This window comes from Athene noctua, chromosome 24, assembly GCF_965140245.1.
Source record: "Athene noctua chromosome 24, bAthNoc1.hap1.1, whole genome shotgun sequence".
NCBI classification, from domain to species: Eukaryota; Metazoa; Chordata; class Aves; order Strigiformes; family Strigidae; genus Athene; species Athene noctua.
In genome coordinates this window covers 7,061,286-7,076,299 of record NC_134060.1, presented here as the reverse complement: position 1 = coordinate 7,076,299, position 15,014 = coordinate 7,061,286, and the positions used below count along the sequence as shown (strand labels likewise).

Here is a 15,014-nt window from a genome sequence, read left to right as displayed (position 1 = left end):
ACCGCTTACAAGTTTTTTAAATCACCCCCTGCATATGGTGGCTCAGTATTATCCAGCTCTTGCCAACTGGAAAACTGAGGCATAAAGAGAAGCATCTGGGCTGGGGTCACTCTGAGCGTGTGGTGGAGCCATGGGTCTCTGTTCCCAAATCCACTGCTCTCTCCTTGGATAATCCTCTCTCTAATACATACATCTACAAAGGTCTCGAGAGGAGGCATCTGCAAAATTCATATATTTAACCTCAACCTTTGGGTTTCCCCCACATACACACACATTCACACAAATTTGGACTTTAGCCATCTAAACTGGATATAAATCACTTGAAAGTCAAAGCTCTCGGGTGATTTCCTTTCACCGAAATCCTGTTGCCAAGGGCGCAGTACAGAGAAAGCCACAAAACCAATGGGAGAAAATAATCCTCAACCTCCCCAGATGTTCCCAGGGTAAAATTTGCTTTTTCACTCTTAAGCTTGCCACCCCTTGTTTAGACCAAAGTTTAAGTCATGCAGTGACACCTCATCTAGCATGTTTAATGTTATTTGTTATAGTCTGTGGACCCAAACGTTACAGTTGCCTCTCTAGCTCTGTACGATGCAAGGGGAGGTCTCCACACCCGGAATGAAATCTTGGGATGTTGCCCCCCTACAACCTAACAAATAAGAGGGGCCTCCAGAGCTCTGAAAGAGGAAAGCGGATTGCCTTTCACCCACGTTACTTTTTACACAAGTGCAAGAATATCTTTGAAGTTCAACTGAATTACCCATATCCTCACTTTATATACAATTTATGAAAACAGACTGAAGGCATTTGAGAGACCAGGTTATTAGAGGGATTTTGGCCTGAACGACCTGGCAGAAGTCTAAAGCAGAGCTGGTCACCCTTGACTCTTTACAGTTGCTGGAAAGAGTGGCAGCTCTCAAGGGTGATTCATCTGCCCTACCTTAGACACTTATCTTAAAGGGGGGATGAATCACCCAAGAGGTGCCTCTTTGTCTCCCATGGTTATACCGGAAGCCAAAGAATGACTAGCTCAAACCGAGACATGCAAAATTCAGTGGGATAGGATTCAGGATTCACAGCAACGTGCTGCTGGTATGGCCATCAGATTCTCAGCAGGAGGAGGGATGGACTCACTAAAACGTAGCTTTGCAAAACCGAGGTCAACCATTTGAAATTTGCCCAGTAATTTCAGGAGCTCTGCTTAGAGCATTAAATGCACCTGGGATTGCTCTTTGCCCTTGGGGCCAGCTCACACAGATTAGCCCATGTCCACCCCATCAGACAGACCTACATACCCTTCCTAGATGCCTCCTAGGTATGGTCCCTGTGCTGTCCTATCTCCCTAAACGTACCCAGGAATTGCCTGGGAGAGGACAGAACAGTGCCAGGAACCATTTTAACAATTTAACAGCAGAAATGGTCTCAAGCTGGTGTCTCTGGGCATGGAGATGTCTGTGCTTGGAGGAAATCAGTGGCAGGAGACACACTGAACACCTTCAAAAATTAAACCTTGGCCATTATGTCTTCACCTCCTGATATGAGCTACATGCTCATAACAATGCTAGCGATAACCTTCCCAGTTCAGTTACTCATTTACTGAGGAATACAAAACAATTGACTTTCTAGATGTAGCATGAGGTTTATTTATTGCAACTTTTGAAAGCACAAAAACATAGACAGATGAAAGGCACCAGAGAGAGCCAAAATCATACAGTCACCGCTATCCCCTTTTACAATCTCATTTAATTTACAAAGTCTGCAAGCCCGATACAGTGTCATTAGCCATCCCTACATGCACACTGGAGCCTACGGTCACTTCAGAATTGACCTGCTCAGTAAATCCCACTGGTAATTTAAAAAACAAGCCAAGTATGTAGACAGTATATACAGTACTACTGCTTGCTAGTAGCTTGCTGCATGCATAATGGTACAAAATATTAGAGCTCTTTTACATTTTCTGTTGTGCTGACTGACAACTTACAGTTACAGAAAGAAGAAAATGTTGAAGGGAAATAGCTAGAGCAGAGTTAACTGAAAGTTGAACTTTCAACCTTTGATTGATGCTGCTGCTATGCAGCTCCTGTTAACCACATCTTCCTGAGTAACCAGCAATGCTTCTTCCTAATCTGCGCCAGTCATACGCATTTTAAAAACTAAACTGAGGATTTCACTCCCACTGATCATCTAATCAAGAATTATTTCTCTGCTTGGCATGAGGTCAATTTATCTCCATTGAAATTAACTTAATTTCTGCAAACCGCACTCCTTTAAGCAGCAGGTATTAATATAAGATTTAGGCTACACCATTTTCTAGGTAAATTTGGCAGGACAAACTCTTACTTTTGCAAATTGTACCATGAAAACCTTAACTTTCACCATGAGACAGCTTATAGGGTTTTGTCTAAAAGGTGTTTAAGTCTTTTGAGCAAATGCACGCAGTGAAATATGTATTTTGATGACTAAGGGCTGAACCATTCCTGTCTAGAGCTTAACCTTTAACTTGAGGGTATGAGGGTCTCGTATTTCTGAAATACACACTTGGTGTGCATTTTAGCACCACGTCAAAGAGCAAAGCTCAGAGGAGCACAGGCACTTCTATTAGAGTATGAAATCAAGGATGGTACGACACCGTTCAGATAAAATCCTTTCAAAAAGAGTGAATAAATATCAAGCATTAGCATGGTTATTGCACTGCACAGGTAATTATCTGCTCCTACGTCCCTAGAAAGTCTGTCTTTTGGGTTTCTGCAGAAGAATGATGGAAATGCTGAATAGAAATAAAGACTTATTGAATCAAAGTGACTCTGCTGTGTATTTTAAGACATATTTATAAGCAGCAGCTGCAGCAGTGATTATGATAAATTTAATATTCAGAGTTCATTTCATGATACAGAAATAAAATGAATAATCCGTCAATATAAATTGACTCGAGATGAATATCAAATTGCAAAATCTTTAGAGCATATCTGTTTGCTAATCTACGTGAACATGATCTGGATTAAAGGGATCTGTATGGTTCACCATTAACCAAGAGGGGAAAAGTCTGGCCTCAAAATGAGATACGTAACACCAGGCAGCTACCAGAACTGTCTTAAAGACTTGTGTGCCCATAAGGCCAATGGCTTTGGTGAGCTCTGTCCCTGTGAAGCCGTTTGCCTTGCTCCCCTGAGCTCTAAAGACCAGGTATAAAATAACCTTAGATACCTGGAAAGGCAGATAGACAGCTAAGGGCATTAACTAAATGGACCAAACAACACGGGTGTTTTAACAAGACTCCGTGTCTAACCTACTGAGGCACTTTTATAAATGTCACTGCATGCCTTTATGCTTCTTTGGGGGCCTAAATACACTTGCAAATCTCCCTTTAATATTTTTAAGTACTTTTAAGCATGCCTCTCCATGTTCATTAACGTGAGATCAGAAGATGCACAACCAGACAGAATCCCATTTCCCCAAGGTAATCCTTTTTCATTTATAACATGCAAAATGTAGAGAATTATAACAGCATTAAAAAAAAAAAAAAAGTTGTAAAGCTATTTGAAATATCAAGACAAATGCAAATCAAGTGTGCTTGAACAGTGGCAGTTCATGGTGCGGTGGTGACTCCTACATGCTCTTTTGATTACAAGGCAAGTAGAAACTGGAGAACAGAAATATGGCACATTGCCTTGGAGCAGGCTTGCCTTTTTTTTTTTTTATTACAGTGGGGTTTAGCTTTTTCATTCTAAAAGTTTGACTGATAACAAGTGCTTACCAAACTGAGAGAGGGATGAACAAACTCCTATTAAACTAAGAATGGCAATTCCCCATCCCTCATCCCCCTCTTCCCATGTATCCAAATGGATGAGGAGAAATATATAGGATTGCATTACCTCTGTCATTTTTGGCTTCCTGGAGCTGGACGGGACAAGCCTGCCTGCCTCTGGACGTGGAGCAGTAGCCATGGTGTAGGTTTCCTTGCTCACCTTCTGCTTGGACCTCAGGAGGGAAAGGGCTGCTTTAGTGGATATACCTGGAAGGTTAGGATTATACAAGCTAATACACCAGCTGGCATACACTGAAGACCGTCGATCAACTTGCTGGATATGATTTGGCTTTATGTAGTTTAAATAGCACCAACTGACATTAGTGGTTGTGTGGAGACTGGGGAACTGAAGTACCTTCTTCATATCTGTACCTTCTCGAGACTTCATTGCACTATGAGTGACCTCAGACAGAGGTGCAGGGCTTGGAGGGTTTGGTGGAGACTGCTCCACCAGTTCTTTGGAGTCTTCTTTCTTCACGGGTTGCAAAGGTGCCTTGCTGAGGAACTGCTTGCCAGCTGGCTGCTTGTACTCTTCCAGTGTCTCAAAACTTGGAGAACCTGAATGGGACACAGCTTGCTGCAAAGTACTTGGGATTTCCTTTGGCTCTGACTGCTCTGAGGACAAACTAGGTGGTGTTTCAACCTCTACCCTGCCTTGGCTTTCTGCAAGAAAGTGAGATTTATCCTGCTTTTTCCCTTCCTCTATTGCACTGGGTGGCTTCACTACTTCCAACTTCTCTTCTGCTTCAGACACTTCCTCCTCTTTCACTCTCTTCTGCTGTTGTGTTTCCATTGTCAGCTCCAAACTACCAGCTGGAGAAAGCATCCTTTTGCTTCCACCAACTGTTGATGGGCCTCCTTCCACTCCAAGGACACTGTCTGATGGGGAGGTGAGTGGCATATAGCCTTTTCGTTCTGGTAAGGGTAAGGGCACTCTCAGATACGGGCTCTGGAAAATGCTTCTCTGATCCTCTGTGATCATCTGTGCCAGATCGAAACCTAGTCCATGAACATCAGCGCTACAGACCAGGGTACCCTTGGGTTGGCGATCATCGAATTTTGGGAGAACGATAGAAGAGGAACTGCACTGGGATTGAGTGACCAGAATCTGGGAAAGCGTCGTGTACATCGCGCTCCCATAGGACGGCATATTTGTCTGTATGCGAACGGGGACAACAAGCGACACCATCGGGTCTGACCGCGTAGGAACAACGAGCTGAGATGTGGATACAGACACTGACGGACTTGTGCAGGTCAGAGGATGTAACCTACTGTCCGAGCCATACTCTGTGCACGGGGAAAGACTGGAGGTTCCTGCTGCTGGGAATAAACTGGATTTGATCTGCGGTAAATGTCCACCAGCTTCACCTGGCAACTGGAGAGCAAACTGAGACTGAAGAGGCAGAAAAAAGGCTGAAGGGATTGGTGAAGAGCCAGGGTAATGCACCGGCAGGAATGAAGGATGCTGCCTGAACGGCACCTCGGCAGGGTGAGACATTAATGGAGGAGCAATATGAAGCGGGCCTGGGTGGATGAGGGTTTGTGGTAAAGGCAGTGGTGGGGTCTGAAATATGGAAGGAGGAATCGGAGGCATGGTGAACTGAGCAGAGAGGATATCGGACATGGTGTGTGTGGCAAAGAGCTCTGCAGACTGCCCTGGCTGCGGCAGGAGATGTTGGTAGGGAAAGATAGAAACTTGCGGGGACATGAACTGCTTTTCATGCAGCGTGAGCTGTGGTACAGGATGATGAAACACTTGCAGAGCTTCTGTGTATGGCTGGGTGTATGCTGGCTGAGGGCTGTCTTTTGGCTGACTCTTTTCACTTGGGTAAGTACCATGAGAGGGCAAAGGGGACGAAGATGTCGGCTGATGGGGCAAACTTGTCGAAGGAGATTTACTTGAAGAAGGAATTGGATCTTCTGTCTCTGGCCGGCCTGTTGGAGCCGAGTCTGGCTCGTGCTCTGGGTGTCTAGTGAGGGATGCTTGCCTAACTAGAAAGCATTTCCTTCTCTCCTGGGGAGCTGAGGAGGCTGAGGGGCCGGGCGTTGAGGCAGGAGTAGAGGACAAGCTCCCGTAGTCGAATGATTTACTGCGGGTCTCTGACATCTGGGAAGGATGGGACACATTCGGTGTCTGCTCAGAAGCAGATCTCCGCATTTCCCTGGAATGATGATGGTGGCTTGGTACCATCAACATATGTGAGCCAACGCCAGGAGGCTTTGGGTGGGATTCAGAGGACTGGCTAGTTGACTCTGACTTGCTGTGATCTTCACGATCAAACGAGACAGAGTGACTGGAGCCGTGGGATATGCTGCTTTCCTGACTTGGGCTTCGGGTGAGAGAGACTGATTCAAAACTTGACTCTCCAGAGGACTGAGCCATTTCTGCCAGCCGCAGCCTCTTCTTTTTTGGTGGGAGTTTTTCTGCAGGCAGCTGAGAAAGGGTCTGGCTCCTCTGCGGCCACTGAAATTCTTCTGTTTTCTCTGGCTCTTTTGGAGGAGGCTCTGGCTCTGTTTCTGGTCTGTCAGGCTCTTCAGTGACCAGAATCTCTGGGACCTGGATGTTGGGCTGCCGTACCAGCTTGGGCTGCAGGGAGTGAGGCGGTCGGCTGTGCTGGGGTGTCGGCTGAGATGAGTACTGTGACAGGGGTTTGTCTTCTCCTTCCAAGCTGCTCGGCTGCTCAATAGAGTCAGACTTCTCAAAAGAGCTCGTATGCTGGATGACAGAGATCTCCTTTGAGGTTGTTCTTCTCTCTTTGCCCTCTACACTCGAAGCCGGTTTGGTATTCCTGGAATGAAAGCTGCCACTGACATCAGAAGGTGTGGATTTACCCGGATCTGCTGGTGACTTAATGGATTCACGGGTTAGGTTTAAAGCCACATCAGATGAGGTCGGGTTTGCAAACTGAGTCCCAGGCCCAGTACTGGAGGAGGGCGTGTCAGACAGCTCGAAAGCTGGAGGCTCCTCGTCATCACCAAGACTCTTTTCCTTTCGTCTTTTTCGGAGCGGGGTGAGCTCCAAACTGCTCCCAAGCTTGTAATGCATCATCTGGGGCCACGTGTCAGGATCTGCAGCACTTTTCTCAGTCTCTGAAGAGGAATGGGAAGTGGAAGAACGAGGCTTTGAGAGCTGCAGTTCTGAACAGTAGTATTTCTTATGGGCTTCATAATTGTCCCTTTTCTTATACCGAGCACCACATATGTTACACTCATACATGAACCCTTTAACTTTCGGACCCTTCCGTGACTTTTTGGTAAGATCGCTTTCCTTGGTTTCAGGCTCCTCGGGAGGTTTGGAAACAGTTTCTTTGTTTGCAGAACTAACCTCCTCCGAGACGTATTCTACTCCCAAAGGTAGCTCAATAGCTGGTTGTCGTTTTAGCATTCGAGGATGGGAAGAAAAAGCTTGACTGCGGCTTAAGACTTCAGGCTCCATGATATGATCATCAAATGAATAGCTACCTCTAAAGGTATGTGGGGAGCTTATAGTGCATGCAGCAGAAGGCATTGAGTGGCTTCTTAGGAGAGGCACTGTCTCTGTGGCACTGTGGGATTGCTGAAGTGACAACAATGATTGTTCGGGCTTAATTTTTTCACTGTGGGATGTCAACACTTTCGATGCATCCAACTGGCTACTGGAACCAGACTTGATATCAAACTGAAACGGTTCTCTATATACACCAGACTTTGGAGATTCAATGCTGCTACGTCTAGATAAAGAGCTTCTTCTAGGTTTAACACTATCTATTTCACTGGTATCTACAACAGCTTCATTAATTGTAATTAGCTTAGTGATGTGTTCAATAACCTGTGTTCTAGGCACAGATAATGGTACCATGCTAGGTTTCTCTTCGGTAGACAGGTGTGGAAACCCCTGGGTTGTGTTTGCGGCTAACGCTGCAGTCCTTTGCCCAATTCTACCACATTTCCCAAAAATAATTTCTGCATAAGATTTTGCATTAGTATTTGGTGGGCTGATCTGCTGCTCTGCACTTTCCGATCTCGAGAAGTAGCCTGACTCAGTACTCCCTTTGCTCCCGGGGCTCAGGAAAGCCTGTTCATCTATGACCTTCTTCCGTTCACTTAAGCGGAGTGCAAGCTTCTGCTTTATAGTGTGGGTATCTTCGGATTTATGGCTCAGAGCATGGTCTGACGATGGCTCCACAAACTGGGTGCTGTCCTCAAGAGACTGAGACATACTGGAATGAGATAATGAACACCGGTCGTGGCTGGAGCCTTGGCTCCCTCCACTCAGCAAACTACTGGACAACAGGGTGTGCTTCTGCCTGGGTGAGAGCTCTACTGAATGGCCTGACATCGCACCCGTTTCCTCCTCTGAATCTGTGCTTTCTCCTTCTGTTGGCTCTTCAAAGTCCTCCCCACCAATCCTTTCCATTTCCAAGCTCGATGGATACATCTCCGCTCCGATCCCTGAGGCCAGCCCAGCTTTTATTCGATGAGCATGAGACTTCCTATGTTTATACAAATTGCTCTTAGTCTTAAAAGAAAAGCCACATGGAATGCAAGGGTATGGCCTCTCACCCGTGTGTGACCTGATATGTTTTTGGAGCACACTTGGCTTTGCACAAGGCCTGCTGCAGTACTGGCAAATATATTTGCCTGGCTTCTGAGGTTTCTTTTCCTTCTTGTGCACTTCCTCGGCTTGTTTTAAGGAAACCTGCGAAGGGCGAGGGATATAGACCTTTTGAACGGACGGCATGTCCTCTCCAGGAATGATTGGTGAATGGGAAGGTAAGAGCTGGCCGTGGTGAGAGTGAAGCCCGGGTGATGAAAAAGAGCCAGAGGGACCTGGTCTTACTGGATCAACTAGCTGCCATGTGGGACCTTCAAGGACATGCTCTGGTTTCCCCGGAGACATAAATGCTGGTGACAGTGCGTGCTGCTGAAGCTGCGAAACGTGGGGAGGATGTTCGAAAGAGGAAGGCTTAGGTTGCTTCTGATGTCCAGTCTTCTCCTGAGACTCCTCTCTTGGAATCGGCAAAGAACCAGAAAAGTGCTGCTGCGATATGATATCTCGGAGAGGGGTTCCTTGTGAAGAAGCAGAGCTGCCCTGGTACGTAGCTGCGGATGAAATACTGGCTTGGAAAGCCTCTCCTTTGGGAAGCCTCTTTCTTGGACTTTCCTCAGCCTTTTTTGTGCTCTTCTGACTTTGTTCAGGATCCATGACCTTAAAAGGGTCTTTGAATGCTATTTCGGGAAGGTTTTGGCAGGCTTCATTTACGAATAATAAAGGTCTCTTCTGTAGATTCCCTGTTTTGCCTGCATTTGCTACAAAGCTGGAGCCGCCAGGAGATGGTTGTTGATTTAAGATTTTACTAAAGTGTCACTAGTTGCTATTTGATTCAAAAAAAAAAATGTTTCAAGGTCAATAAAGTTCACATTGGTAACACATGACAAACTACTTCAAAGAGAGAAAACTTTCCAAAACTTTTAGTCCAAATATTTTCCTTGTGAACTTGGTTAAGGCTTTAAACCTTGCCATTTTATTTCAGTTGACAGTGGCAAGCCTTCAAAGTCAAGATGCAACCCACAATGTGTCTCTTGTTTGTTATGCAAACCTTTGAAAACTTGAGACTTTAGTGCTCATCTCATAATGATCTTTTTTTCCTGTGTAAGGAAAATAACACTGAACGGTGTATGTCCCCCTGTGTCTTCCTTCTGTTCCACTTTTGAGTTCAAAAGCCTTGGAAAAGTATTTCCCACATTTCTGTAATTACATCCAAAAGAAAACAAACAGAAAAAATTACTTTAGCATTTGTATTTAAGTAATTAAATGCTGCTGCTTTTATAGAGGATAACAGTAAATATTTTGCACAAAAGTAATTCAGAATAACTGACTGAATGTCTACCATTCATGAGACATTACTTTTAATGGTAATCTAAACATAAATTATACTAAGTCAAACCTCAGGGACTCATGCTCAGTTTAATGCACACATAACCTGGCTCTCTAACAGTAACCAAAGACAGTAACTTGAAACACGGCTTTGAAAAATGTATTAAAACGGTTTCAAACTTGAATTCCTTCTAATCTCCTGCAAACATTCATGGTTTTACAATTTTTATAATTATATTTCCCTTCCAAACACACAGTAAAACTGACTAAATACAAAGCACTGCCTAATGTAGCACATACATTCCTAACAAATAAAAGCAAATCTTTTCTGCATAAAATCTGCTTTAAACTTGCGATAATCTTCAGTGTCATTTACAACAATAGCAGGTAAGGAGAAAGCATACACACACTATTTGACTGAAATGTTGCCTCTTTAATTTCCTGCCTTTTGTTACCAAACAATGGTGCAAACTCAACTTCTATAGCACGCATGTATTTCATACAGGCGGGATGTTGAAATTGGCTGTCTATAAAGGGGAACCCTTCTTACAATGAATTTGAATGGGAGGCTCTATTAAACCTACCACCCCTGTCAGCAAATACAGATATTAATAAGACACGAGGGAAGGAAATACTCTGATTCCACTGAAATAAGCCAGGATCACCAAGAGATGGAACAGAAGATGGGTGGGATACTCCTAAGGAAAAGAAGGATGGTGCTTTTTAAGTGAAGCAAATTGATACATGTAATTTACAATGAGAAGGGAACTGTCTTCCTTCTTTACGAAGCTATTATCTGCCTAAGGGTGCATTGCCTTGCTATGACAGAATTGCATTGGTTTAATTATGGGATATTGCTCAAAGTCCTGATGCTCTGATCCTGCCCCATGCAGGGAGAGGGTGCAGGAACGGGGCTGAAGTGCAAACCTAGAAAAACAGGGAAGCACAGGGGACTGAGATTTTAGCTGCACAACGGCTCGACTTCATCATGAGGAGCAACAGTGAAGAGCCAGCAGAAGAGGTTGGTTGCATTCAGCACTGAAGTCCTCCAAGGTTTACCTACTCCTTATTCATTCCTACAACTCTGTGGACACTCCACATTCAATGAGAAAAGAGAGACGTGGCGTGTAAGGTAACTTAGTTTAATTTAGCAGAGTTTAAAGATATGGTAACACCCTAGGATGCATCATGACCAACTAGACTTTACAAAACTGGTTAAAAACTGTCTATTTTTCAGACAGGATGGATTTCACCTAAACTTAGATGGCCAAAAGTCAGGGTTCAAGTCCTCAGACACAACCCCCTATACTATAACTGAGAGAGGCAGATGCCAATGGGGGACCCAACATGGGCAACACATCTCACATTAAGGTCTCAGTTCAGTGAGACCGATTGTTCTGAGATGTCATCTCTTACTGATTGGATTAGTGGTTTACTTGGCCATCTGCGACACACACATCTTAGATAAATGTACAAAAAATCAGTCCTATCCTTAACTTCACCTTTCTTTTCCCCAAATATAGGTTCTGCTCCCCTCCAGCATGAGCTTCCTATCTTCCCAGGACCTGCAGAGTACCTGCACTTGCCCCAGCTTGCGAAGAAAGGTGCCTCATGTTTATGGGCTCATTACTATGAGGAGTAATTAATTACATTTTGAAACCCCTTTTTAGAGAGTGCTGGCTCCTCGATGCTGACTAACACTGACCGTGGTCTGGGCTAGACTCAGAGCACTGTACTTAGAGCACCAGACCTACTTAAGATCAGAGACAATGGCAGAGCTGAATTATCATGTTAATTTTTGCCCAAGATGCTGTTCTTTGTCTCACTCATGACACAGAGAGCATATTAACTTGGTTGAAGTGGATTTAAGCAGAGACTTTTTCAGCAAGCGCAAAGTGCCTCCCACAAGCTCAAGCACTCACATTTAAGAACTGCCAGCTCAAGAAAAACATTTTAATACTGTGTTTTCTCCTATAGGTTCCATCTTCACTCCTAAGTGCATAATAATTAGGGTTGTGAGGAAGCTTCCTGAGATGATTCAGTATCATTCCAAATGTTCAGACCATCCTCAGCCTTCCCTGATGAACACATGGGCTCCAGCTGATTTTGTTAGGAACTCTGCACAAAAGTTAGCATTTAAAGGATTGGTCAACAAACAAGCACACCTGCTGCCTACAGCAGAGCACAACCGTTCTGGGGCAATTCAGGCTACTTTCTACGTATTTTTTCCATTACAGCAAATGGTCCCCGGAATAGCAATGGCAAAAGATAATTCTCCTAGCTGGATGCAGTTAGTCCAGATTGATACCTCTCCAAGGAAAATTGAGCAGTGAAAAACAAAAGTGGCAGAAAAAACGCAGTCGACCCAGCTACAAATTGTAGGAGAGTTTCTCCTCTATGAGCTTAGAGGCATGGTAGAGGAAGGGAATGAGAGCTTTCAAAAAGCTGGTTGCAGCTGCCTACCACTGCTCTGCCCAGCTCAGATACAACCTAGAGTAGCTACGGAGTGTCTCACTGAATTACATCAGATAAAAGATCTTGTTCCTGCTGCTCTCTCTTTGCCTGATGCATCCCTCCAGCTGGCAGAGACCAGGGGGCTGGCGTGGGTCAGCCCTCCCCAGAGCTCCTCTGCACACAGGCAGCTTCCTACAGGCTCCTTCTGGAAATGCAACAGGACTAACGCGAGTGTGAAAACCTACTTTTTTTTTTCTTCCAGTTTCTGTTCTCTTTACCTCGGTCAAAATTTATCTTCAGACTTCAGCCTTTTATTATGCATTACACTTTCCCAATTCTCCCCTTTTTTCTCAGAAAAGACACATCTTTTGTTTTTACTTTCATCTCCTTCTCATGACCCGAGTAGCTTCTTCTTTCCATCATGTATAACTGCCTCCACTATTTTGGCGTATCACTTTCACTTAGCATGTACTCTGCACTGCTCTCTCTGTAGAACAGCACAACAACAGCAAGGCAGTGCATGGCATTGGCACAACATCAGCAAATCTTTAAGAAAAAAGTCACATGGGTTTTACGGCACATGGATTCCAGCTGCTAACATTGCATGTCTGTGGCCAAATCCAAAGTACAGGCACTAAAACTGGGGATTCCAGCTATTATTTCTATTCAAACATAATTTCTTAGGGTTTTACTTGAAATGCAATGGAGCGAACATGAACAGAAATGCCTGTTTCATTTGCAATGACGGAAACAAAGACTGCCACCCTGATCAAAGAAATTAGTGACAAAATTCCTTCTGATTTCAATGGGACCAGAACTTCACTCTAAAGCCTGAGATAAAAATGCTTAGAAATGCTGTTTTAGAAAAGTCACAATTGTTAGTAGTTGGAATTACCTTGTTACAGCTGAAATGAATTCCTGCAAAGCAGCCCAGGCACACAGTCCCTCTCAATCCTAAACCTCACCTAAATCCTCCTAAGGGCTTTGAGGAAGAGCTAACCAGTGTCAAGCCTGAGGTTGGTCCCTCTGTGCCTGGGACTATCACTGCATATATGCAGTCACGCACCCAAACCAGCTGTTTACCACTGGATTTGGGATTGAGACCCCCCCATAACTGGGAAGAGAAATGCTTGCAGACTGCACCTGACACCTGAGCTCCAGGTGGGAACGTCACTGAAAAGACATTTGAAGGCATCAGACCTTTCTCTCTACATTGTGGTTGGCCTCCAGAACTCATTCCTCTCAAGCGACATGTGGAAAACTGTAGTGCTTGGCTTTCTGTCACTTGCCTTTTGTTTCCAGGACACTGAAACATCTCATTACAGTGGATCCTTATAACTCTGTTGGTGGCAAAACTCTTCTGTTTGCAATACTCAAGCACATGGGAGGATTTTCTCTGCTGTTTGGTCCTGTCCCAGCCAGATGGAGATCCAGTGTGATTAGTGGGAAGCTATTACAACTCTGCCTTTTCTATACTATTCCAACTATAACAGGCTTATGTGAGAATGTCTGGGGTGCTCCTCCAAAATCTGCCTGTTTATTCCTCATAATAGATTTTGAGCCATTTGGCCAACTTTAACCAAATTTAAACAATGACCAACATATTTGACATATGTTAAATATCTCTTAAAATCTTACAAGTTTTGTGAAAGTGAGTGAACCAAGCAAAGCACCTATTTCTGCTCTGCTGAGGGACAGGTCAGCTCCCTTCTTACTGGCAGACACTAAAATGTCCTGTCAATGGAAAAGCCACGTTCAGCATTTACCCCTTTCTAATCTACAGATGAATCAATCTGGAGAGACACATCTGTGGGAAACCAAATGCCTTCTACCAGTAGCTGATAAAGTTCCCCAGCTCTTACCAAAAAGAAAAAAAGCAAGTTCGCCTTTATAAAAGCAGATCATGTGATAGGCAAAGCATTCTGCTACCTGGAGATCATGCAACCAGATCCCAGTTGTAGCTTTAAACAAAAGGGCAGATGCCACCTTAGACAGCCAAAGCGATTTATGATGGATCAGGATTTACAACTGTGGGCAGCAGTAGTAGATCTCCTGACGTTACTCTTGTAACAAGACTCAGCAACATATAATGCTACTGCAGCACTGGGAGGACTCACCAGGCAAAAGTTTTTCAAATATATTGGAAAAAAAAGCAAAATAATCACAACAAACAGAAAAGCAAATCTTGTGCTCAGGTTGAGTTCACTGCAAAGGGCAGTGCACGCATCCAGGATAAGTCACTAGGGAAAAAAACAGAGATTACTTACAGTGGACTTGGTAGTCTGTAATTTTGGCGGTGTCTCTCTTTTGTTTGCCCACGATTTAATTCAGTCTGTAAAAGAAACAGCACGTTGGAATCGTAATGCGCATATATTAAAATGCCATCTCAGCAGCGAGCACACAGGACTTACATCAGGTGCCCTGATGGAGAAGATTGCTTGGTAACCGAAACAGTACACAAACTCAGCCCCAACAGCTGGAGAAGCCCTTGGTGACCGAGTTCACCTCCTGCAGCGTCTCTACCCTGACGGTGACGCGCACGTTTGTAGAAAACCCATGGCAATGGGCTATTCCTCCTCCTGGGCAGGCTGCGGGGGAAGCCACAGCCTGGCTGGTGACAGCCGGGGGCAGATGCAGCCCAGATGAGAGGAAAGCTCCACACCCTGGCGTGGATTCCAGGTCTGCTCAGGTGTTGGGTATTTCAGTCAGCACGCAGGCGCTGCAGCCTTCCTCCAAAGCTTATCTTTTAGTCCTGAGTTTTGCATTGAGACCAACTTTAGTTTTAAGTAAACCATTCTGTTCCTCCATACTTCCACCAAGCTCCTAACGTGACTGAATTGATCTGCACATGGGTCAGGTTTAGATAAAGGAAAGCAACATTCCAAATGAAGATCTACT

At 44.6% G+C, this 15,014-nt stretch overlaps 1 protein-coding gene across 12 annotated transcripts in view; it reads right to left on the bottom strand.

Moving 5' to 3' along the window:
• The window catches only part of HIVEP3 (HIVEP zinc finger 3), a 265,717-nt gene that overhangs the window by 56,421 nt on the left and 194,282 nt on the right, over nucleotides 1-15,014 (bottom strand). For 11 of the 12 annotated variants that reach the window (XR_012635095.1, XR_012635094.1, XM_074925904.1 and 8 more), the window contains 2 exons: nucleotides 14,384-14,448; nucleotides 3,873-9,533 (listed from right to left, as the gene is read on the bottom strand). Coding sequence is in view for 10 of the 12 variants with exons in the window: in XM_074925904.1 (XP_074782005.1) it covers nucleotides 3,873-8,990 (5,118 nt within the window). In the remaining 2 variants the exon portion in view is untranslated. The remainder of the gene's footprint in view (nucleotides 1-3,872; nucleotides 9,534-14,383; nucleotides 14,449-15,014) is intronic. The other variant, XM_074925908.1, reaches the window with a different exon arrangement.